The 26707-nt window shown below is 39.3% G+C and overlaps 1 protein-coding gene across 1 annotated transcript in view; it reads right to left on the bottom strand.

Annotated features, from left to right (window-relative positions):
• Positions 1 to 348: 348 nt before the first annotated feature.
• Positions 349 to 26707, bottom strand: part of MMP2 (matrix metallopeptidase 2) — a 33201-nt gene continuing 6842 nt past the window's right edge. Inside the window, exons 4-13 of the mRNA XM_086758246.1 lie at positions 25000 to 25128; positions 23076 to 23249; positions 17616 to 17789; positions 15413 to 15586; positions 14074 to 14229; positions 12138 to 12291; positions 7493 to 7629; positions 5547 to 5706; positions 2711 to 2820; positions 349 to 1364 (exon numbers count right to left, since the gene is read on the bottom strand). Of these exons, the coding sequence (XP_086614372.1) occupies positions 1261 to 1364; positions 2711 to 2820; positions 5547 to 5706; positions 7493 to 7629; positions 12138 to 12291; positions 14074 to 14229; positions 15413 to 15586; positions 17616 to 17789; positions 23076 to 23249; positions 25000 to 25128 (1472 nt within the window). The 3' untranslated portion in view covers positions 349 to 1260. The remainder of the gene's footprint in view (positions 1365 to 2710; positions 2821 to 5546; positions 5707 to 7492; positions 7630 to 12137; positions 12292 to 14073; positions 14230 to 15412; positions 15587 to 17615; positions 17790 to 23075; positions 23250 to 24999; positions 25129 to 26707) is intronic.

Genomic DNA, 26707 nt, shown 5'->3' on the forward strand with positions numbered 1-26707 from the left:
TCTGTTTCTCAAGTTTACATTCCCTCTAGGGCACGCATAGCACTGTGTCTGTGCTGACTCTCCCTGCCTTGCTTGTGGTGATGTAGCCTGCCAGGAACGAGAGAGAGCGTGGATAACCGACAGGCATGTAAACTGCTCTGAGAAGGCAGTGGCCTTTGCTGAGGCGTGGGACCATCTCATCTCTTTAATGTTCATTGCTGCAGTTACATCTCAGAACTAACAGAGAAAGTAACCTACGTTTCTAAATAAATCCAGTATGCAGTTATATATTTGACAGATATTTCACTGTAAACATGCTACTGAATTTCTAATTTCAAATGATAGAAGGAAGTCTGGCCGTGAGAAGTGTTGACAGTGTAATTTGATTTTATTTGTATCATTGGCACTTCATGTGTGGGACATTCTTTTATGGTTTATTTTTTTTAATGAGAAACATTCCATCAGATTGTGAAAAGAACATTTTCTGTTGCCGGATGCATAAGCAAAAAACCTAACCGAACAAAACCCCGACATTATAAAGAGCAGAAAAATAAAACAAGTTAAACAATAATACTTGGTTTTTATGTATAATACATTGACTTCAAAAATCTGAGTCATTCCGTCCATATAAACAAGTTATATAGCAGTAACAAAGTGCATGAAGCAAATTGCTAACTTTAACTAAGGTATTAAAATAAAAAGTACTTTAAAACAATACTTTAACACAGTTTCTTGCCATGATTCCATCATGCATCAACACAAATCAAATCCTGAGGCAACCTGTGCCTTTGACAGTCTTTCTGTATTATTATGTAAATAAATGGAAGTAATGATCAAACTCGCAAAAGGGTGGAAAACATCAAGACAAACCATCTATTTATAACAGAGTTGTATTTAAAAAAAATAAAAATCAAAGTGCACTGCTGGTACATCTCACTTGAGCCTATTTGGGATGTATATAAGACAGGGGCGTGATCCAATCCCAACGGTTTCAATGCTTTCTTTAAGCACCAGAGGAATAAAGAATGAAGGATGTTCTGTTACTAGCATTACTATGACGAGCATGAAAACTGAAAAATTGTACCAGAATATATACGTAAACATCTTCTGTATACTGAGGAGGCAAACACTCTTAAATTATCTGATGTGTACAGTACTGGTACTTAATGTTGTGGTGCCAGTACCAGACTGGTCCAGTAATTAGCATTCAGATCTATTTCTAATTACACATAAGGCATATAACAAAAAAGTAAATATTTGGTTATTAATGTCTCATACAGTTCAGCAACCCAACCAGTCAGAATTTATCTTGCCAATTTTAACAATCTTCAAACTTTTGTCTTCCATTTGTAGATAGTACTGATCTTTGAAAAAGTAGGTGTATCCTGTGAAGGTAAATAAAAAAGCATACTCAGATTATGGAGCACGTAAATCTTGATCAAAGCTTTTTTTTGTCTGTTTGATTTTATGAAGCTTAATGAACTGGAAGACTTCATTCCTGAAATATTTATATGCAGTAAAAAGGATTTATTTTAAAAATACATAAAAATTCCCGTCCTCAAGAAGAGAGGTCTTGTTAAATGGAGCCTTAAGTCAGGTTACCATTAGTGAGCCAGTATTTTCTGGGAAGAAATATTTGCTGGCAAAATAGATGTTGAAAATGTAATCAAGTAGAGACTCATGTGATATCAGTGGTGCTTCCAGACGTTTATGCATATCTGTGCAAAATATGAGGCCACTTAAAATCATGGGCTAGGCAGTTGATAGGAGGTTAAAAAAAAAGGGCAAAATACAACCCATTTGTGCCTGTGATCAAGGAGATAATCACGCTCAAGTTCTGGCTGTGCTAGAGCAGGGTGATGCTGAAATGATGCTGTGACTGCATGCTGGTACTGAGGAACCTGCGGAGCTGTCAAGAAGTTGGGAAATTTCCAAGCCATACGGACTGGCCCGGTCGTGCCTTCTGGTGTTAGGACATCCTGTGCATCAGGCGTTGGGTGGCAGGAGTTGCTTTAGTCTCCGTCTCAAACTACACTAGAAAGAGAATTCTCCACAGAGCTAATTTTCCCATGCCCAAATTGGAAAACTGACATGAACCCAGAGGCATCTTAACATAAGTGACTGCGTCACGGATTACTTCCCTTCATATCATGACGTGTATAGCAGGTTTCTAGACCTGTACAACATAGTGATGGAAAGCAATAAGATGCTTCAAGACACTTAAACAAGATAGTATATAGCCTTTTTTTTTAAAAAAAAGCAAGGAAGAAAAGGGATAAGATGCTAATAAAGGCTGCTGCTTGCCTTGTTAAGCTTTGCAAAGTGTTGGGCACCATGGAAGTAAATGATAAAGAGCAGTAGCAGATTGAAATTAAATGAGCGTCATGAAAAGGGAAATTATTATTATTATTATTATTATTATTATTATTATTATTATTATTATTATTATTATTATTATTAGCTTGGATAAAAATATTCAGCAGAGGTCGTATTCCCTAAATACTAAATATTTCACTTCTAAAAGTTTAAACTGTGAGTATTACAATATTTCTCAACTGTTCCTTAATGGGAAAATAAAAAGGCCAAAAAAGTTTGTATGCACCACTAGTTTGCAAAGCTGAATGGGAATTTGGCTCCTACTCACGGACCATAAGAAATTAAAATCTGCCATAAGTCTCACAGCGGACAAATAAGAGAGCTTGTTAGTGCTTAGATCAGAATCACAGCTTACCAGTGTCACCAAGACCCACGACAGCATCCAGGTTATCTGGAACTCCATTCCAAGAGTCAGCGATGAATTTAGGGGATGTAAGCTCCATTTTCTTCTTTTCTTCATTGTACCTGAAGAAAATTATATCCCAGCATTATAAATCTATATTTAATGGTAAAATTTAACATAATTTTTCAGTGAGTCCTCAGCAAATATGACTATATAAAACAATCAAAGAGAAATGCAATAACAGAGATTGTAACATTGTTTCTATTTCATTATAATTATTCCCCAACTCCTTTAAAACCCTGTGAAATGTTACATCTTTCGTTTTGGAAATGCAATTCTTGCTGAATTGAAAATACACTTGCTAAGGAAAACACTTTTCAGAAATGTGGCTTTAAAATTCCAAACATAATTCTAGGAGAGATAACTTATTTTCAGGCAGCAGCCAACATATGAAGATAGCAGATTTTAATGTGAAATGGCTATCTTTTAAAAATCCTGCTTGAAATATGCTTGTAGTCCATGTAGCTGTTGGGTTGCTATTAAATTACTAATTACTTTCCCTAAGATTTCATTTTAAAACCCTATTATTTTCAGACAGTCCTCTCTCTCAGTGATGATGAACGGATGAATACCAAGTTAAAAATATATGCTTTTGTTTGGGCGAAAAAAAAATCCCCCTAAACCACATTGGGTTTCGCAGTCTGTGCTTTAAAGAGGAGAAACTCAGGTGGTGTAAATCCATCCGACATCGTGGCAGTGGGATCTAGTTTGCCGTGTCCTTCAGAAGTGGGTGAATCTGTGCCCACATCTGCAGATGATCAGTTGTCTCCTTTCCTCTGTGTGCTTGCCGCTGTAGTATGCAAAGATAGATTTGAGCAAAGCCAGTTTTACGCTCCCGTGAACAATTAATCCAGGATCTCCCTTTCCACTTATAGGGAATAAATGTCCCTGGGACGCAAGGCACTTGGGAGCGAAGATGGGAGGAGCAAGGCTGTGGCCTGTTTTAGCCATTTTTCTGATTTATACATGGGAGTCAGTGCTGACAGGAGTGGAGATATCCTGAGGAGCAGTGACATGGGATATAGTTTGAACCAGGCTTCCAATGCATTTTTGTCTGAAATGTTTGTCAACTGCTTGCTTTCTTCTTTACACAGATGGAAATCAGTTAAGCTTATTCTGATTCCTTAACAATAAATTATGCATTCTGCAGTGACTGCAGTTGATAAGGTACTTTGACAGAAATACTGACTCTGATTAGAGTGATGAATTACTTTAAGGCCCTGGAGTACAGCTACAACAATCGTTAGTACAGAGGAGACAAGCGGCTAACTCATCATCTATAGGTTTGGGTAGGAATCTTGAAGTATTTCAGATGGCTGTATTAGAACTTGCAAATGTTTAAGATGGTCTCTACAATATGACATTAAAAAAATGAATAACATTCTTTCGCTTTTAAGTTCTTTTTTTTTTTTTTTTCCTGATAATGGAGAAGAATACTGTCCTCAAAGCAATTGAAAGAAAGTTATGATCAAGTGTAATTGTGAAAGGGTATTTTATTTACTTTACAGTAATCCATAGCCATTAGGATATTAAAAAGACACTCATCCGGTTTGATCATAACATGAACTTAATGTTCACATAAAATAGACTCAATTATACTGACACCTCCTTTGATATTTTATATAGAGCATCCCTCAGAAGAGAGCCTTATAGCTTGGAGAATCTTTTCAATTTCCGGTGGGTGTTTCTGATGTTTAACTTTCCTCTAAATTGTCAGTTAATAAATGATTCAACTTTCACCCTGTTGCTTAGTGTCTGCATTCCTGACTTCAAGTCCTGTTCCTGGAAGAGACCTCTGATGGTGAAAGCAGGAGTGATCAGGTGCATCAGGTGCAATGTGGGATATTTATTTCTACCACAGTAGTAGCCTTGAGATATTTTAAAGACATTCCTTCCTAATCTAACAGTCCAAGATCTTTCCTGGACAGGGCGTGGTAGCAGGTCACCTGAGGTTGGTTGCTTATGTTGCATCTTGTTTTGCTTCTCACACAGTCTTTCGAACAGAGCTTTAGTGCAAATACAGTTACACACATTTGTGGAATACCATATTTTTGGTGTTCTCTGCAACAAAACCTTCCCTGAGCACATACTGGAAACATGAAAATGATTGTAGAGCCTGTCAAAATGAATTGAAGCTAAGATTTTTCCCAAAGCACCAACAGATACATTTCTTGTGGTTTGTTCAGATCTCCTCAGTGCCAACTCTATTAGTAGAGCAAATGTGTTAGTGGCTGGTACATCAGCTCCTGAAAGGATTTGCAGTCATCCCCAGCGTGCTGTGCTAGTCACTGCTGATTCTTTTACATCCAGTGCCGCCAAACCTGATGCTTTAGTGAACAAACTTCAAACGCAATCTGGTCAGTCTTTGGCTTCAACTGACTGGAGATTGGCCCATTTTTAAGGAATTCTTTTAGAGTTTTCTCCCAGCAGTTGTGATCTGACAGTAGGGACAGCTTGCCCCTCTTAAGAGCCTGAGACCGCCGTGGGGCGGTTGCTGGTACATAGGGATTGAGGGATGGGTTGTTAGTGGTGAGCAGCCTGACAGAGACTCCCAGATATCCTCTTCCCTCACAAGCTGTTTTCTCAAATACATGCTACTTTTGTGCCGCTGTACTGAAGTGCTTTCCTAGCCATGGTTCAGCATCCTCACTCACCACTGCTGTCAGCATGAATTTTGTATTCTCAAAGGACGAAACCCGTTTGGTTCCTGCCTCCTCAGCGTGCGTTCAGTCCTAGAGACACAGCTTGGCTAACAGCAAACCACCACCACCACTTCCATGCATCTTACTTCCAGTATCTGTCTCCAGCAAAAATGTATGTCCTCTTGTTTCTGCCCCAGTTGAAAGCTGCATCAACGCGTTGCACATCAGGGGGTAGTCCCAGGTTGCTGAGTTTCTTTGGATAGCCCCTATCCAAGTTACTGGCTGAGTAAACCCAGTACTCATTTCCTAAGTAGGGAAGAAAACAAAGTGAACAAACACTGTTTATTAATCAGATACAGAGCAGTATTTCTTCTTTCATCCTCTATTACATGACGTTTTATTGCACTAACTGTACTACTAGTCTTTGTAGTATTTTACCATTTGTGAAGTTCTAGGTTAGAGTGCAGGTCTACTGTGATTACGATTTCTGGTTTTGCCTCTTAAGTGTTGTTTGCCTCTCTGCAAAAGACATCACCTCAGCATGCTCTTCCTTCCTCCCTTCTTAGTTGTCTCATCTTTGAGGAAGACACTCTATTAATACACTTGGGGTTATGTTAAAACAAATAATTAATGTTGGTAATTTTTTGGATGATGAAGATGGTCTGAAATGAGACATGGGCACTTGAAGGTCAGTGAGCTGAAGCTCATGCTCACATTCCATTTGTTTTGTGGAGTGATTTTATTGAGCAATTAACAGGAAGTTTTTGCCCAGAGTTCCTGTTTCTGTTGTCTTCTGTCATACAAGATTTTCTAATGTCTCTCCAGATATGTACTAGTGGAAGATGTATTAGTATTCTGTGCTCTTTATATGGAATTATAATTTACTTAGTAAATACCCTCACTGGATTCACTGCTAGCCATGGAAAGAATCATTCATGAAAGGACGTTTCTTTGATTCTTTGCTAGTGGGAAATAAAGTAAATAAAGTATTAATATGAGAAAAGTGGAAAGTTTAGTTCTTCCTGAGAAGTTACTATTCCGCTGTTCAGGAGCAAAGGTTGGATCTCAGTAGTAAGTATTTTAAGATAGTTGGGTTACAGGTAACTTTCAAACCAATCTTTGTTTGATAGTTCTTATTTTTCTTTTTTTTTTAAAAAGCAGATTAGTTACATTTTCCTGAAAATTATGAAGGGAGAGAGAGATGTAGATGTAATAGCTTTATATATAGTATATGCAATATTTAAAGTGTTTTGGCTTGGCTGAAATAAAACTTTTTTTTTTAAATTTTTTTTTCTCTATGCAAACTAAAGCAAATGGCTTTTGAGACATGTGGAATAGATTATCATTACTTTTTTCCCTCCTGTACAGAAAATGTACAGCAGCGTTGGCCATATGGTTTTCACATGACTGGAGATGTTTAGTCATGTTTTTAGTAGATACCAGAGCCCATTTTTTGCTGGCTCAGTTTTTCATGTTGAAAACAGCCTCCCAGCTCCACTAATTTGGCCAGTATGGCCGAACCATATGTGTGCGTTACGGCGGATGGAGGAGCGCTTCCCATATCCTCCTCTCCTGTGGAGGCAGCAGGCACGGCTGCCTGTATCCCCTGCCGGGTGATAGAGGTACCACCAAGGCAGGTATGTGGAAGTCAGTTTTTGGCAAAGGAGAAGGAGACAAGGAAAGGCATGGGGAAAAAAAAAGGTCTAATCTTGTACAGAGACAATAGTGTAAGATGAGAGGAAACAAAAGAAAAACAGGTCAGTGACTGATGAAACAAAGGTTCCACTGTTGTTGCTTTTTGTTTTAAATAATGATTCTTGTTTAGTTTTGCGTATTGATGAATGTATCTTTCCAGGTGCTTATAGCTCCCCTTTGTTGTAATGGAGGCTGAACGCTGTTCAACGCCTTTCAGATCCAGCCTTTATCCTAAAATTCTCAGCATGGGATGTTTGAGATCTGTCACCCCTACCCTCTGGCTATACTGGCTCTACGGCTGGCTGTTCCTTGGCCCTGTCACAGCTCAGAGGAAACTGAGCTCGGATGCAACGGTGATGCAAATGGTTACTTACATTGTAAAACTTAAAACCAATACCTGAAAAAAATACAGCCTTCTCGTCCTGAGGGGCTTCATAGACAGCATCAATTTTCTCTGGCAGATCAGGCCAGAATGTAGCAACAAGAAGAGGACCTGTGGGTTTTCCTCGGGGGTTTACAGTCCTCCACATGAATCTGTGCAGAACAGAAAATTGTACAAGATTTACAATGAACGAATTCACCAGCACATCTGTTTCCCATCATTTCTGGCAAAGGCCACATAAGTGTGGGTACACACACACACACACATTAGCAGCAATGCCAACTTGTAACTGTTTTCCTACAGTGACTGAAAAGCCAAATCATCCATTTAGAAGCACGTGGCTAAAACAGTTGCAGAGTAAGCTGCGTGCGGGACTGCAGGTGAAACTGCTTGCTCTGGTTGCACTCGCTGCTTTGGAGTTCCTGTTGCTTTTTGCATCAGGGCAAAATATGTTCTCTGCTTCAAGTATACCAACAAACTCATTTACAAGGCATTTAAACTGTTGGAGCTCTCCTGCTCTGGCGTGCGGAGCACATGGATGAGCGCTTGACAAAAGCAGATATCTGTATGCCATGAATTGCTCTTGCAGTTACTATTGTAGTGACTAAAAGTTATATCAAACTGCTTGGAAGTGAGCTTGGCTGTAAAAGAAACTGCCAGCACTAAAAGTGTTCATTAGAGAAATGCAAAGGGTAATTTATTGGCTATTTTATGTATAAGTAGGGTCAGGATTTGATTTAAGCTTTGAAAAGCTGTAATTATCTTTAAATGGCAGAGCTTTGTGCTGAGGGCTTTTGGTATTAAAAACTGCACTGCTATTTCCTCCTCCATAGAAGGAACAACTTTTTTTTCCCCAATAGAACAAAAGTTTTGCCATGGTCTTAAAATGAAGAATCAGCAGGCTGGTGGAACCGCTCTTGCACCAAGCTATAGCTATTAAATTCTCAGGTCAAACAGCCTTTACCGTTATTATGTTGCTGAAGCCGTAGGTGCTACTGGCATCTTATTTTTTGCAGAGTATAAACAGTCGTTACCATTCCCACCTAGAGTAATTACACCTTCGTGAAACCCAAGATCTGAAACGGAATTTTGGTTTTGCCTAAAACTTGGAGGAGCAGTCATAAATTCATTTAATAAATGGCTGTATTTTTATCAATGGAAGTTTGACTGCAGACAGAGCTTGCAAGGATAAACAAAACATTTTGAAATGCATTGGCAAGTATGATGAGTTGCTGCATCCTGAATTATGATAATCTGTAGTGCTTGAGTACAAGTGGAAGAGTACAACTGGCAAGTGCATTGCTTTTTGTCTCTTAATTAAAAATACGTATTTATTTAACCTGAGATATGATACTAATAATTAAGATAGTAATATAATAACTTACTCTCATAGATGTATCTTTAACATGTACAAAAATGTCTCTGAGCATAAGTCGTCATAATTTTCATTTTACAAAAGAGGCAAGGAATAAGGTGTTTAGCTAATTGCTCTTGCTCTTGCCAATGTTTAAACACATATGAAATGCTGTAAAAGGTAATAGTATTTGTTTCACACATCTCTTTTTAGACAGAAAAGCAGATCTAATATGATATGAAATGGAAATCCATATAACAAATCTTTCTAACACTGCATTCATAAAAGTAGTTCCTTTAAAAATCCAAGTTACAGAATTCTCAGTCAAATTTGGATCTGATTTATGGTTGAGTCAGCATTAATAATTGCTATCTACATGAAAACCAAATTTTCCAGAGCCAACAGAGACTTGAACACTGGGTTTTAATTAAACCACACATTTCAAGGGACTTGTTAAAATGATGAGGTTTTCTTGTGGAAAGGAAAACTTTGTCAAAGCTGAATTTTCTTTTGTTTTTGAATCGGGTAGGAGGTATTTTTTCTACTCATTTTATTGAGGAAATGGTGAAATTAATTATTTGGCATTCTCATTTCACTTTGAACATGTTAAAAAGTTATAATTCATTCAGGTTAAATTTTAATATTACATTTATAGACAGATTTAATACTTTGTTACAGTAAGTGTTTTACGTTATATTTTAACATAATCAAGATTTGTCATTATTATTACATTGTTTATGTAAAGGAACCAAATCAGTGGGTCTTTTTTAATATCTTGAGAAACTTCAGAAGTTTAAATTTCTTTTCACTTTTAGAACAAAAACATCTGTGTGAATGTTGTACTCAGGCTCTCTGGGTGCTTGGAGGATTCTGTGCCCAGTGGACAGGCCCAACTGTTCTGTATGGCCAACAGCACCTCCAGTAATTCCTTTTTATTTCCTTGGTTTAAGATGTGATTTGAGTGGGGAGGGGAAAAACACTTTTTTGAAAGAATTAATCTGATCTGCACTCATTTTTGCTGTTTACTCCTTATGCCAGTGTAATATGACAGTTGGATGCTATGGTCATTTTCATGAATCACAAAAGTCACACGACACATGATAGACATTTGTTTTTTTGAATTCCAGAAGTGAGTCATAATGCTGCTTGTCTGATATTTGGAAAGCTGCAAGACTGACAGGCAAAGCCGTTCCAGAGCAAAACAATTCAACAATTGTCTGCTCTTGCCGCATGTTAGATAAAGCATGAGTCAGTTTGAGCAGATTGCTTTGGTATTTGCATAGTTCTGTGACCAGCTGTAGCTGAATGCAGAATGTTTCTGTTTTGTTCGGATTATAGAGAATACTGAGTTGCTTTGCTGATTTAAGTATATTTAAATTTGTTCCGTGGTGAATCAAGCCTTACATGATTACCAGTTACAAAAGCAGAAGCAAGGTGGAGGTGTGGCTGGAAACCAAGGCCCACATAGGAGACAGTGTTTGATCTGGGCACACGCAGTGAATGTATGTGGGCCCGGATCTTCAACAGCTTTGGGAGACTGTTCAGCGTAACCGAGGATAAATTATTTCAAATTGGGCATTGATTTATGGCAGGGAAAAAGGAGCTTTAGTGTCTCTTACCATGGTGCTGCCAAGTCCTGTACTCCTTAGGAGATGCTCTTCGTTGCTGAGCAGCTGGATAATACAGGCCCTGGCAAAGGCAGTGGGAGCTGCAGCTGTGCGGCCACCTCAGTTGGTCAGGAACGTCTCTGCTCTTGCATCAAGAATGCCCTCAGTGCCTTCTGCCTTGGAGGCCGGGCACGCATACATTCACCAGTCACCAGTCCCAGTCACCGGTGTCCGTGATGGGTTATTACAGCAGCCGTGAGTCACATAACACTGTTATTTACTGATTTTGGACTCAGCCTGGGTTAAACCACTCAGGGTTTAATCACAAGATTTTGCTGACAGATTTCCATGATTGTATCCTTATGAACATGGGAAAGAAACAGATCCTCTTCAGACCAGGCCACCATAATGGAAGTTATGCTCAAGCTGAAGATTTGTGAAAACAGCGTCTCCATGGTGGAAGAGGCATTTGAGATTATTGCCACTAACTTTGAATGAACTACTTATTTGGAGGATGTTTTTAGAAACTGAGATTGGAAATTTTCCTGCAATCAGATTTGAAGCTTTGCCTTAGAGTACAGTCTCGGTGGAATGAAATCAGGAAGGACAGTGCCTCTGGAGCTCTGTTCCACTGAAAGGGATGGGATTTCCATTGCTGAATTACACTTTGTAGGTTTTGTTGCAAAAGGCATTCGGAAATATTTTATAAGGAATGAATCCTTCTTTGGCAGGCAGTAGGCTCAGTAATGCATGTCTTCCATTGCTAATTTTGTGATTAACATTACAGATGGGTAAATCTCTACAGATTTTGGGGGTTATATCTGATTTAGGAGTTTGGATACCTCTCCCAGCTACTTCAACCTTTTGAGCAACTCTCATGTGACTCTGCAGAAGCCAGCAGAGTTGGCACTAGGGTTAATTTTGCCACTTTAATTTGTAAAATTGGACAGAAAATATGAGAATAGGCTTTTTTGGGGGGAAGTTTCTGGCATTTCCTTGTTCTGATTTTGGCTAGAACTACCACCAGCCCAGTCGTTGTCATAGCATCTCGGCATGCGCAATCTCAGTGCAGGGCAGAAAGCAGAAATTAAAAACCACCTCAAAACTGCCTACAATAATGGCTGAAGTTGAAAATTCCAAAAGAAATTTGAGAGTAGCTCTAAGAAAAGGTGAATTTGTAGTAGTGATGTGGATGATGGGGCAGAGTGCACCCTCAGCAAGTTTGCTGATTACTCAAAACTGGGAGGAATGGCTGATGCACCAGAGGGTTGTGCTGCCATCCAGAGGAGCCTTTGCCCCTAGAGAAATGAGATGACAGGAACCTCACACAGTTCAGCAAATCCCAGTTCAAAGTCCTGCACCTGAGGAGGAACAACCGCAAACACCAGTACATAGAAGGGACCAACCGACTGGCAAGCAGCTTTGTGAAAAAGGACCTAGGGGTCCTGGTGGAAACCAAATTGACCACAAGCCAGCAGTGTACTGCGGTGGCAAAGAAGGTGATATTATTTAACCATAAAACCAGAATTTGCCATCTGTTTCCCTTAGGAGTTGATTAAGATGCTTTGCTCTCTGAACACACAGAAGAAAGAGCAGAGATTGTGCTTTGTGCCTGATAATAAATTTCTGGATTGTGATGAATAGGTCTGACAGATTCCTCCACTGGAGGCCCCATTGGTAAGCAATTTATCTCACTTACCTGTCTTTGAAGAAAAACGTTTCTCCTCTAATTTGTGCAACTCCATCAAATACAATGTCGTGCTTACAGAGCTCTGGAGTGACGGGTCCAAGGGTTGGACGTGGGCCTGGCCCTGGTCCTGGCCCTGGCCCGGGTTCGACATCGGTCGATACTTCTGTAATGGTGAAGAGAGATATTCTGTTACACTGAAATACAGTGCTGCATGGGTAACACAGGGAACATGAACATAATTCATAGCAGGGGAGTAATTTGGAAGCAGTGCTTGAAGGGGGAAAAAACTTAGAATAAAATATTTTCCGAAGGAGGGTGGTCGAGTACAGCTGAGAAGGCCTTAGCTTCCAGTCCTGCCTAATCTGCTGTGTGCCTCATTCGAGACGCTGTGCCCGTGTGTGTCTGTCCATGCTGCGCTGCCTATTTAACTTAGAAATATTCAGAAGTGACTACACCTGGTTCAAATGTTAACATTACAGTTTTTATTTTACTGGCTTCTAAAAAGAAGATAAATGCTTTTCAAAGTCCTTCTATTCAGAATTATCCGCAACTCCGCTGAGAGAGATGTCAAAGTGGATGTCTCTTCTTTCTAGAAGTGCCAATATTTTGCAAGGTCCAAAGATGCATTTTGAGCCATTTGTATGATCTTTCTGCCCTCATCAATAATCAAAATGTGCTCTTCAGAACATGCACTTTGCCATCTGGTTTAGTTTATTTTGCTTTATCCTTTGGCTGCTGCTGTATTACCTTATGAGACATCTGCCTTTTTTCCTTGGGCGTCAGGTTCATTTACTGTATGAAACAAAGTGAGTGTAGCTGATCTGAGGTAAGATGAATGGAAGGTTTTGTTGAATACTTGTTTTGCATAGAAAGCAGTTTGTAAAGGATTATATGAGTTATGAAAAGTCAAGAAAGGTAGTTCTATCTCAGGTTTTGAAGTGTACCTTGAGAGAACTGGGTTAAATTCTGAACTCTATGAAAGCTACGCCATGCAAGCATAGAAAATTCACTTAACCTTGCCTGTGTCTCAATTCCCAGTCTTAATTAAAGCAGCTAAGAACAGGGAAAAAATGAAGATTCAAATCAGATTTTTTATCAAAAAGTATCTCCTGGTAATAATTTTGGTTTATTCTTATTATCATTTCGAAGGTGTTGAATACTGTAGACTACAGTCACAATTAGGAAGGTGTCTCAGTAGAAAAGTGAAAAGCACAGAAAGAGAAATGGTATAGTTTTCCTCAGTTGCTTAATTGACTGTAGTATACTTGTCCCTCTACAAGACGGAAAATATATAAATAGAAGGAACTTTAATTGTAATAATTCCTATGCATTTTACTAAGAGTGTCTGTGGAGAAAATAATAAATTTTAAAGATGTACTGACGTAAAAATACTTAAACCCACTTTTTCTCAAGGAGCTTGCCAAATGCATTTACATGGAAGTATCAACTCCCATGTGCTCTCTGGAAATGTTATTGTAATGGTACGGCTGGAATTGTTGTGGGAAGGCAATGTGAACTGTTTCCCAGCTGGGATAGGAACCAAAGTCCTTCCCCTCTTACAGGAAGTTGCAATCTGGGAAGCTCAGACTGATGCAGACAAAAACACCCCAAAACGCCCCATCAGGTATTAAAGCTAGAGAAAAGCATGATATTTCATTGTCCCAGTAAAGGTATTAGAAATTTTAATCAAAAGGTTTGGTTGTCAGGGGAGTTTTGGTGCTCCAGTTAGTTCAGTAAATTTAGTGAGTTCTTGTCCTTAAATTATTGTATTTGTTTGAAGTAGGAGCCCTGGCAATACCAAGAAAAAAGCATGGAAAGGAACAGAGGCTGTTTCTGGCATTTGTGGTATCGTACAGTATGTAATTTACTGCAAGTTCTGAGTCCCAAATTTCAACCTGTGCTGCATGCTTTCCCGATGAATACTGTTGGTGAGGGAAGACTTTACCATATAGCTCCTGGATCCCTTTAATGTCATCCTGAGAAAGTCGAAAGTTCTTGGTGTAGGTGTAGATTGGGGCCATAAGAGCTCCTGGATCCTCGGAGTGCTCTAATCCCATAGCATGGCCGAATTCGTGAGCAGCGACCAGGAAGAGACTGTATCCTGAAAAACACAGCAGGATCAGGTGCTTGCCTCCAAATAGACGTGTACCACACAGCTTATTCATAGTCTTATAATTTTATTTTCCTTGTTACACATCAAAAAGCTCTCAGTAATTAACCTCATAATTAGCATTTACAGCCTCCAATGGTGCATGCTGTACATATTGCCAGAAATGACATTTCATTAGAGATTCTAAAACCTCTTCTGTAGCTGACATTTGCTATTGTCTCACATGCAGGTGACTTTGACCACAGTCTTAATACTTCTGTAAAAAAAACCAAAATGTAACAAATAAAATCAGGTTGGTTTTTTTTGTTGTTGTTTTAAAGCAAGAAGAATTAAGCTTGCAATCCAGACCTTAAATCTTATTTTTCACCAGTAAGAGGCATGCGAGTGGTGAGCAGGTCTCTATATCTGTGTCTCCGTGAACAGAGCCTGAATCAGTACTGCTGTACCAAAATTGTTAGGTTAAAAAAGTCTGTTCTCATAGGATGACATTTTATCAATTATACTCAAGCAGTCTCTGAAATTTGACATTTTCCTCCTAAAAGAAAAACCTGAATATAGCACTTGTTTGTAAATATGTAAAAAGGCTTTTGCCTTATTTCATTTTAACCATGTTACAAATAAGGGCAAAGATTATCCAAAATAATTTTAAATACTGATGTTCTTTATACAAACTTAATACTGTCTCTTTTTTAAACAGGTTTTTAATCTTTGTCAATATCTGTCACAAGTGTCTTCATTTTTACATTTAGCATTTGTTTCTAATTTGGACAATACCAGAGTATAGTTCTTATGTACCAGTGAAATACTATAGTGCTTGTACGTTTAAGCCTTGGAAGGAAAAATTGGTGAGGAGACAAACAGTTTTTCTTTTATTTATTTTTTTTTTTTAAAAGGGTTTTTTTAAAAATGTTTTTTATAAAGTTTTATATTTTGGAAAGCTACTTCATTGTTGTAATTTTAGAAAATCTGAATGTTTTGGGCAGATGAGCTCTGTGGCTAACTCTAACATTAGCCTAACGTTTAAATGTAGGGGTTTTGCTCAGCTGTTGGACTGGGGAGAAGTTCTGTAACCAGACAGGAGTGATAAGTATGAGAATGAAATCACGGTAAGTGTGATGTCCTCAGTGTGGTCAGTATGCCGTTACCTTTTTGTTGCTCTGACAAACTGTGTTACCTTGATCTGGACAAAAGCCCCACTTGCGGTCATCATCGTAGCTACTGGTAGAAGCACACCACAGCTTGCCGTCATTGCGACCTGCACTCGTACAGGACTCGTATTTGTTCCCAAGGAAGATGAAAGGGAATACGCAAGGCGCTCCCTCTGAATTTCCGCCAACTGTTGACATGGCTGTGGAAAATGACAGAAAAACACAGTGAGCAGGGAATCCCTTTTGTGAGATTAAGCTGGTGCATCTTCTCCTGAACTACATATTAAAGCTAGAAAGCAAGCAGAAAATCTGCAGTCCTCTTAAGAACATAAGGAGTAAGATTAAAAGTAATATTTGAAAAGAAAATTGTCTGCCACAAAAAAAAAAAAAAGGCAAAAGTCTAGGCATTGCCATTGCGATGAACTTGCCGTTAGTTTTGGTGGGAGCAGGAATGAACCACAGACCCATGTTCACAGCTTGGCGAAAGCCGCAGTTATCGGTGTTTGGGGAAGGGGATTGTGTAGCCACCGTCTCTGAGTTGTCATTTTGATGGTCTTTCCTGGTGATGTTTTAAAGTGTGTCTCAAATAGGTCAAAGGTAGGTTTAATGTCAGAAAGGTTAAAGGGCTATTGAGTATCCAGCTCGTTAGTTGGTGTCCCACTGAAGTACAAGCTTAAGGGTTTAAAAAAAAAAAAAAAAAAGAGGTCCAGAAGAGGAGTTCTGTCAATTTGAGGAATTGTTTTATACTGATGACAGGGTACAGTTTAAAAGCATATAGTGTTAAACATTTTCTAAACAAAAGGATATCAAACATGGATGACTTATTTTAAAAAATAAAAAAGTATTTTTGCAAAAACTTGTAAATCTTTCCCCAAATGTGTTCTCATCCATGTAGTATACGGTGGTAATCTATAAGAAATAACATTTCTATATGCATGTACAAATATTTTCTAGAGGGAAGAGGATGTAACTACATTTAAAATTACACTTTGAAGTAGGTATCATAAACAGAATATAAAAAGAATATAAAACTCATTTAAATTAATTTACACTGCGACCTGGCAATTACAGTTCTTTTCAAATTATGGTCTGTCTTCAGGGAGAGCAACACAGAGGCAAAGCTCGTTGTATCTGAAATTATGTATTATTATTTATTCATCATTCATTATTATCAATTAATATGCTAGAAACTAAAAAAAAAAAAATCACAGCTATCTCAAGCAATAACCTTTTATACTGAAAAAAGCTTAAACTAAGTGTATTTCGTGGTTCTAGTGACAGAGACTGTGTTACCTAGGTCTTTGGATGTATTGATTCTAGATATATCGATTCTTTTGTTTGTTGAACTATCCTTTAGATTTTTCTCTTCCTAACTGTATAGCAAGTTACAATGATTTTGATCCTTTCTTTTATTTATTTATTTATTATCATCTGCAAGGTAAAATTGAAGGGTTGTGCCTGGATATCAAAAGTAACAGGAAGCCAAACACCAGTACATCAAATCCCTGTTGCAAATGGTTAGGGCATTTTCAAAAGACTCAAAACCCAGGGTGCGTGTAGGTCTGACTGCAGCTGCACGGTGCAACGGGGAAGCCAGGCTTCCCCTTGGCTCTGTTAAAAGCCTGAGATTCTGGAACTGCCGTTTTAGGACTAACTGATGCAGTCTAAATACTTACGGTTCTAGTCTGTATCCTGAAATTGAACATCTGCCAAGCTATACAAGGCTATAAATTAATTTTTGTTCCTTTATGTAATAAAACGCGAGTTAAAAAGTATAAAAACTGTGAATAAAGCAGAAATCTATTTTCCTGGCTAAACCATTTCACTTAGTTCTTTTGAATTGCTGAAAAGATCTATTAACTCAAGCTTAACATACCAAACAGGATTTCTTTTTTCAAGTGTAAGTGCTGCGTATTAAGCTTTTTTCCCTCACATGAGACTTCTCTTCCAGGGCCATTAACAAATTGTAATCTACTTGTAATTATCCTGCAGTGTTAGACATGTAGTCCTATGGTTCAGTGAGATTTGTGTATCCCTGATAAATTTGGTGTGCTATGGCATACGGTATCGCTTACAGAGATCGCTTCTGTTCTAGCTCCTTCCTTGGCCACCTATGCTGACGTAGTGCCTAACTCATCCACTTTTGTGTGCTCTGGTGAAGGTGTAGATACAGAGACTTTTGTTACTTAAAACAATGACAAATTAGGCTGTGTTATGCCAGCAACATACCAGTCTCTGGACAGAATCCATATTTCTTATCTCTGTCGTAGTCTTCAGTGGTTCCACACCATCGGTATCCATCTGTCCTGCCTTCTGTTGTGCACTGGTCATAGGACTGGCCTTGGAATTTGAAGGGAAATTTGCACGGCTGCCCGTCACCGTTGCCACCCATTGTAAAAAGTGCTGGAGGGAGAACGAAAGAGAAAAACATCAATAGGCAATGCTCAGTATCAATGAGGAACCATGATGTGCCAACGGTAACGTGCGAAGGGCTTGACAGACGTTAGACAGCCGGTGTGTGTTCTGCAGTTCACCCTTACAACCTCTGTTTTACACCAACAATAAAATGCTTTGGGAAGATAGAAAAGGGATGTTACAATCTCGCAAGTGTATAGAAAGGAATGATTGATCTTTATAAATGAACTGGGAATGACGAAAATTCTACCAAGCTGTTTGAATGTGGTTTGAATTGTGTATGTCCTTTGTAGCCTGCCTCACAACATAAAATTAATATCCCTTCTTGAGACAACATTTAGAAAGAGGATTCTGAGAGGGTCGCTCATGTTCCTTAGTGCTCTGCTGATTCACTTACCTTGCGTCAGAAATGTTAGCTGGCATGGCAGACTTTGTACAGAGCCACAGACAAGCCAGACCGGTTTTCCTAACAGCTATCTGTGTAGATTTTCAGTTTCTTTAAGATGCTGACATACCGGATAGAGTTAAGTCAGATAATACCCTTTAGGCTTTTACTCCAGGCTTTGCTTCTCGTTTCTGAGAATCCCCACAGCTGGGCTCAGACACTAGACAGATAAGCAAAAGAGGACAAAAATGACTCCTCCAACAAAGCTGACCTGTCTTCTGCTTCATTAATGTTCTTGACAGTAGTGTATTGATCTTCCTGGGGTTGTTTATTGTCTGTCCATGTACACAAACAAGACCCCATGGCTCAGCCCTGAGAACCAGAAATCTCTCTGGTGTATGAAGGAATATAGATTAAACTGAGTCAAGAGTTCTAGGATCTGTTTTGTGAGAAGGCTTGGCAGGTTAATTCTAACTTTGCTGGTGTCATTTTTGATGACCCAAAAGCCGTTGTAGCCTCAGTGTAGGATTTGAGGAGTTTTGCCTTTGCTTAGTCTGATACACTGATGGGAAGAGACGTTGATTATGAGCATGCTTCACTTTTTGAAGTAGTAATAAAAACCCAAGTATTTTCTGGCTGAAGGGTGACTGGGACGCATTCTAACGATGCGGTATTGTGACACCGATGATTCATTTTGCCTTTTCCACTTAAATCAGTAATTGGCCACAGTAGAAGGGGAATGGACCAGTAAGTCATTGAAGTAAGTTCCAGTCCCACTAAGGAGAGGACTTGGAGCTTTGCAGGCCTGGCTCACACACACAAGATTGCTGAACCTTGGATCTGGCTGAGCTCTCATCTATATCCTTCTGCATCCTGGACAAGGAAGGAGCCGCACAGTGGTCCTGTCTCTAGGGAAAAGGTAACTACAACACACACTGTGCCTTCTCAGAAGAGCAACCTGCAGATGTATTTGTCTTGGATGCTGTAGTAAGTTAGAAAACGTGCATTAACTAAGACTGTGGCTATCGTGATTGGAGAAAGACTTTATTTTTTAATAAAGAAATGATAGAATTGGAAGGCAAAATTAAACTGAGTTGTTTAGATGACTCATTTACCACATGAGCTGCTCCCAGCTCTAGATCTGGCAAACTCTGTATTTTAATAGTCTTCTTTTTTGTTGGTTTAAATGTGGCTAAGTTGCAAAAACCTTATGGAAAGTCAGTCATTTTCTGCTTTGCATGCAGTCTTTCTGAGTCACAGTCAGAATGCAGTTTTTCATTTTGCTTGAGGTAACATCATGTGATGGTAACAACAATGGTTTATGAAGTTTTCAAATCCTCCTCCCCATCTTAACTAGGAAATTCTTTGCTTTGATGTAAATGAAAGTTAAAGACAGAGACTAGCTCAGTTTCCCCCAAAACAAAACAAATGCTTTAAGGGAATAATAAAGGGCCTGACTCTTGTTCTGCATCATGGTAAGCTCAGCAATTTAAAAATCAGGGAAGATAGGCTGATCTGAGAGCAGATTCAGACTGGACATTACTAATCTGTGAGCTGCATCGCACTGTTAACTCTTCCCAGAAAAATCAGCCAGTTGTGACGTAAGGAAACCTCAGGCTGGAAGGCTTCTAAACCCTGTGGCACAGACCCAAGGTGGAGGTAGCTGTGGCTTCAGGAAGGTTCTGCCTGGGAGAGCAGCCGAGCAACAGCTTCCAAGAACTGTGACCAGTCTGAGGGAGGTACAGGCAGAGTGCGCATCTCAGTAACGTTGGCTATCAGAGAAGCAAATGAGCCTGAACCTCCTGTAGTGTCAGCGGAGTTTGGTAAAGAGAGAGATTCAAGATCCTTTGATCCCTTGTGGCAAAGGAGAGGTTCAGCACACCTGCGTAAGATTTGTGTAGAAGGTAGATAACTTTCTGCTCTGACAAGTGATAGTTGAATCAATCTACAAAATTAGGGTACAGATCTGAGATTAACTTCAGAAAAGCTTGGTGCCGTACCATAGCTTTAAAAAGATTTCCAAATATGCAGTGTGGCTTTATAACGAGAAGAGCTGAAACTAACTTCAGTGAATTAAACAGGAGAGAAACAAACACTGACAACTAGGAATGCTGCCCCAAGACAGACTCTATGATCTAAATCCTCCCCTATCTGAATTTATTAGCTGGGTTTTAGCAAATGGTGTCTTGGAATAATGAGTGAACAATGCTGCTCTGAGTTTAATAAGAAACATCTGTGCATAACTGTTCAAGGATCTTGCGAAACAATTACATCAGAAACAAAAGGCTGTAACCCTTCTGTTCCGTTTCAGAAACCTTGACACGAGCATTTCCAGGAATATCGACTTCCAGAACCAACTCTCCCTGAGAGTGCTTCACTGCTTACATTTTCGGTCTTGTATGACTTTGGGATTTTACAAAAATATCAGTCAGGGTATGTGGATCTCAGTTTGTCCAGCTACCGATAATCCAGGCGTCGTTCCGACTATATATGAGCATTTGGAGTATTTTAAAGAAAAAAACCTCCAATTTTGCTCTTTTCCAACTGGAAGGATTAACCTGAGTGAGAGGAGACTGGGGAAAGGTGGGGAATGAAGAGGATGGCAAAAGTTTAGGAAAATAGGATTGTGGGAGTATGTGTGTGTGCATGCATATGATCTCCTGAAGTAAATGTCAGGCTAAAGAAGCTAGTTCTGAAGTCATGTAACTAATGATAACTTTTTTTTTAATTAACCGAAGTCGGTTAAAAGTTCACACTCCTGCTTGTTCATCCCCTATAGTTGTAGAAATAGCTGTCACCGTGGTAGATCCCAGCTCTAGATGTGATCTATAATGGGCAATTAGGGTTTGGGAAATTAAAGAATATTTTTTAAATCACATTAAGGCTAGAAGATTATCTTTGCAAACCACTAGCATCCTGATGCAGAATATTTGTAATCTTATATTGGAAGCTGTATAGTCTTGCAAATGAACTTGAGAAATCCTCAGAATCTGTCAAACTGGAATCTGTTTAGTGTTTGGCTACAATAGGATACCAGAGAAGTTTTGAAGACAGGGTATGTGAACTTTTTCTACAAGCATGTCTGCGATCTTTTGAAAAATTATGCATACTTAACTGACACGTACATATTAAGGCACATACATGTTTTTTTACAGTACTCGCTGAGGCTTGCCTGGGACATTTTGGGCTGTGCTTGTTTATTTTTGGTCTGGGAAAACCCTGAACATGTCTTATTTTGTTAGTTTTACATATTAAGCATCACTAATTTTCTTTCAGCAATCTGCATTCTCTTTCTGTGGACTGACTGCATATAGCCATAATGGTATAACTCAGTTTAGTACTTTTGTTTCAGGCAGGATTAGCACGAGTCTGTCAAAAGCTCCGTTATTTTCTGGTTTATTCTCTTTCATAACTCTGTTATTTGCTATGACACAGCAGCAGCAAGCAGGAGTTTTAGTGACCCCGTGGGTCCATTGTAAGGTAAGAAGAGTGATGAAACACTCCCTTCTGCCAGGACCTTAGGGCAACTGGTTATGTGCAAAGGGAAAAAGGGAACGTGGGAGACTGCAGTGCTGGGAATGCCTGTGGATATAGGTGCCAGCAGTGGAGCTGGCAAACAGGAGATGGAACAAGTGGCTAAAAGCCCCTTACCTTCTCTGCTCTCCTCACTGCTGATAAATTAGCGCAGTAGGCTGCAGCCAATTATGCATAATTGCTTCTCTAAAGGTTTCCTGCTGTGTGATATACAGGTGATGAAATTAACACTCATATAATAAATTGTCTCAAGTCTTATATCCAGTAGACTCATCAAGATTTTCAAGCATATAAATAGGTGTTCCTGATGTTTAACATATTGCCATAGTGTCATTTGAAATATAATAATCATATTGTTTATATTTTTCAAAAGTAATGGCTACATGAAAGCATTATACACATTGTTTAATCTGTAAATGAGTGTTGCCAAATATGAAATAATTTGCTTGCCAGAGGATTCTGTTCACATTCCAAAAAGATAGAAATTGAGTACAATTTTAGCTTTCCTAGAACCTCCAACAGTTTTGTACAGATACTGAGTTATGATTTCTAAAACGCAGTGTCATTCCTGTATGTAAAGGGAGCTATTGGAACGGCTTCTGAGTAGGAGTCCCAAGACTTGCACTAAAAATAAAAACCTAAATTCTTAAAATGTGAGTGCTCTCCTGGCTAGCAATTTGCAATGTAGCAACATATAAATAACTTTGTACCACTGTAGATACTCACTTGAAATGAAATATTTTTTTTTATTTTGAAAAGCAGTGTGAGGTCATTTAAAGGGTGATTTGTGACAGTAATAGTGTCACATTGCACTAAAAGGGCTCCTAGACTCGGAGGACCTGTGCCACAGTTGGTAAAATTGGTGTGCAGAGTTATAGAGGTTTGGCTTAATAGGTTTCATCCTTAATTGCCAGTTTTTGTCAGTTACTGCTCTTGAAGGAGATGCAATTGCAATTCTTTATGGAATTACTTGCAATTTAGGGAGAGATTTCTGTCATTTACTGTGCTTCATCTCCAAATTTGGCCCTATCTTGGTAGTTATCTTTCCTTGGTTGTGAAACTCAACCTGTAGTGTCTTTGATGTATGTATGGAGCTGATGTATCTTCAGTATGTACTTGTTTTTAAAGAAATGCTCCAGCCCGAGTCATCATCAGTTACAATCTCTCCTACACCAAGTGAGCCTTTAAGGAGTTTTGTCTGCTGAGATACCAAGGAGGTATTAAAGAGCAGTAACTCTAAATGTACCAGAAAGAAAGTGGAAAAAGTATGAGGAGAAGTGGATGGGGAAGTAAATAGGGAGCAGTCTGCCAGAAAAAAAAAACAAAACAAACAGTAGAAACAGTAATCTACTTACACTCGTGAGGACAAAAGCCGTATTTGCCATCTGCATCGAAGTCTTGGGTCGTGGAACACCAGAGGAATCCATCGCTGCGTCCTGCGTCTGTGCAGCTGTTGTATTCCTTGCCATTGAACCAGAAGGGGAACTTGCAGTATTCACCATCTGCATTTCCGTACTTCACTCTAACCACTGTAAAGAGAGCAAAGGCAGTGATGAAATTAGCTACCAACTGATATTTCAGAAGTAGAGTTTCTGGACATCTTCGTTTCCTGGAGGATATTGGTATAGAAGTGCAGTCTGAGTTTCCACTTTGACATTCAATATGCTGCTGGTCTCTCTATTGGCAAGATGGACATAGCTGAAATAATAACTGGTAATTTTGAAAGAATTACATGGATATTACTCATGGTGAAGTGTTAAAATGAACAGTCCTTAAAATCAGCCCAGAAAAATATATATGTTGTTGTTACTATGGCAATGCAAACTTATAAACATGCTGTTAATACATTTAGTAACTTAGTTTCTTTGGTAATATGGTCTAAAATGTTCAGTATAGTTTGAAAGGTTCCAGGCAGCAGTTGAGCATGAGCTGAATATACCTTGTGCCCAATAAACCACTTTGGTATTTCCAGTCTGACTTGGGTGAGATCTGCTGCGGCACTGGGGGACAGGGTGCTGACGCAGACACACCCAGATCCTGGGGTTTATTTCAGGTTGCCATGTGTAGTCTTAAGACTGCTGTAATATATGTTAATGTACAGGTAATTAACTTATCCATAGCATTTCTTTCAATGGCAATAACTAACTGGATGCTTGTATGGTATTTCCACTAACACGGAGAAAAGGTTCCTCCTGTTTGTTGTTAGTCTGAGGGAGGGATCCACTCCAGTCAGTACAGCTACTGGTCAGTGCTTCTGCTAAAGTTAAAAGAAAGCTAAACAGAAGGAAATTTACTATTTTGGTATTAAAGTTCAATTATTTTTTTCAATGGGAGGACAGCTGAGAGTTTGAAATGAAAGGCAAACATGAGTTTGCATTCTTGAAGAATTGTAGTTAGTGCAGAAAAAAAGAGATTCCAAACTACTAATACTTGGTCTTGTTTGTCTAGTTTAGGTGATATTATCTGGACTTTGGTTGTTTTCTTCCAGAGGGTATGGCAAACTGCCTGTTAGAGATTCTTGGAGATGTTCTTAATCATAGAATCATAGAATGGTTAGAATTGGAAGAGACCTTCAAAGGTCATGTAGTCCAACCCCCCTGCAAGGAGCAGGGACATCTCCAACCAGATCAGGTTTCTCAGAGCCCCGGCCAGCCTGGCCTTGAACGTTTCCAGGGATGGGGCATCCACCACCTCTCTGGGCAACCTGTTCCAGCGTTCTACAGCCCTCATTGTAATCCATTGTTTGGTGCTGATTTTGTTTCAGTCATCAGCCTGAGGGATTTATATTCCCTTTGTTTTTGACAGATGCCATGAGCATATAAAAACTTATTTAGGTAGATGGTTCCATTTTTAACAACTGGAGCCACAGCTTAAGTGATCTTAAAAAGGATATGTCAGCAGAAAAGCACCGGCCAGTCTGCCTCTTACAAATGAACTTGAAGATGTTGTAGTTTGAGTCCCTGAGAACTGAAGCATTCAAAGTCGTAGTCGTGGGTTTTTACTTTTCCCATAATTCGTGAAGGTTGTGCAACATCAGGACGTTATTAATTCAATTTTTCAACGGGCAACAATAGAGGGATGGAAAGGAAAATCCTAGGTAACATTTATTTAGGAATTACATAAACATTTTGTAGAGAACAATTTAAATGGTATAAATTAATTTTCACCCCGTAACATTTATTGACGTGTCAATGAAAACACTTAATGCAGTGCCTGAAACAGCACTAAAACATAGCAGCCAGCAGGCCATATGTTCTGAAACATTAAAAAGTCTGGTACCTTGCCCCTCTCCAAGTGTCCACAGTTCATCATCATCAAAATGGGAGTCTCCTCCAATTCCTGGCCCCGGTGCAAAGGCATGAGCCAGGAGGCCATCTTTGCCGTCAAATGGATAGCCATCACCATGTTCTGCAGGAGGAAGCAGACAAAAAAGAGCAGTTTCTAATGACCTCAACTCTGTCAGTCAATACATAAATGATGATGATTATGTGAACTTTCCAAGCCAAGACGGCAGCAGAATACTCTAGTGGGTGAGTTTATTGGTATGGGTTGTGCTGGCAAGGCTGAACCAGAAGAGAAGCAGCCAGTTCTTACAGAGAACATGAAGTGTCAGGACTGTAGTTGTCACAGCATGTTATTCTATATCTCGTAACTATTGTGGAAAGGAATCAAGACAGCGAGGAACAGTGAAATGTTGTACATGAGTTGTATGACTGCATACACACTGCTATTTCCCAGCTGAGACTGGTAAAATAAACACTGTAGATGAGGGGTGTTTTCAGATAATTCGTATCAGTCTCCAACACAGAAACTGGAAAGTAAAGACACTTTTTTTTTTTTTTTGCAGGCTACTCTTTTCTGTTGCACCTCAGACTGCTGTGCTCTGTTCTTTGTGCAGGATACTAACTACTTTAAGCAGGAAAGCAAATCAGCTGAGCATCTCAGTAGTGAGCCTCTGGAAAGCCAGCTCTTATTCAGTGCTCTGAGTCCTGTGAATGAGCCTATTCCTCCTCTGCATCAACCACTCCGAGACGCAGGCAGCTCACAGGGCAACAGCAGGTTAAGTAGCTCTCCTGTTATTGCACTGTAGGCTTTTCTTGGAAGTACACCGCATGTGGGTAAGGCAGGCTGGCAAGGGCATAACCCTGGTATTCATAGCTTTCCCACCACGCTGACCTGTGCATCAAAGCTGGCTGCCAGCATCTCCAGTTGCATCATTTCAGGCCTTTTGGTCTGATAACTTGCCATTTAACAGAAGCTCTAAATACACAGGTCTGATTCTCTGCTGTTACACTGATTTCTTGCTGGTGTCACTCTCCTGATACTAGTTCAGCTTATTCGTTTCAGTAGACTTGTGTGTCAGTTGTCAAGGAGAAGATTTTGACATGTATTAGATGCTTTACTCCCATTTACTTCAAAGTAGATCCCTTGCTTAAGAGAGAGCTTAGAAATTAAAAACTTTGTGGATGTCTGACCTCCAGTGACTCTGACACGCAGTAAAGTGATAAGAATGAATGAATGTGGAAAAGTTCTTCTCCCACTGTTTCTGAGCTGACTGTAACCAGCAAGTACTAAAATCACCAGAAACACTTCTGCTTTTGTAAGACTTTTTTTTTTTTTTTTTGTGAACTCAGCCAGCCTGGATGAGGATCTGAAGTTTTGAGTTCTGTACAGAATCTGTGAAGCTTTTGAGGTCAACTCATCAGTGGCTAAAGCAAAGAAAACCAGCTTGACATGGAGACTTTTACAAAGAGCTCAGTTATTCCTTGAACTGTTCACTTCACTTCCAAAGTCTACCTCCCAAGTGATTGGCTGCACAAGTATCTTCATTAGTATTAAAAATTCTGTGACTATAAGAAGTGAAAATGCCCTGGGTTTACACTGAAAAGCCATAAACATTCTTTCAGGGGAACCCAAAATTAATTGAGAAGGCATGTACAACGAAAATTAATCAAGTCACCTATCATCATCTGGACTCAAACCATAA

The sequence above is a fragment of the Chlamydotis macqueenii genome, chromosome 13 (assembly GCF_036417535.1).
Source record: "Chlamydotis macqueenii isolate bChlMac1 chromosome 13, bChlMac1.mat, whole genome shotgun sequence".
NCBI lineage: Eukaryota > Metazoa > Chordata > Aves > Otidiformes > Otididae > Chlamydotis > Chlamydotis macqueenii.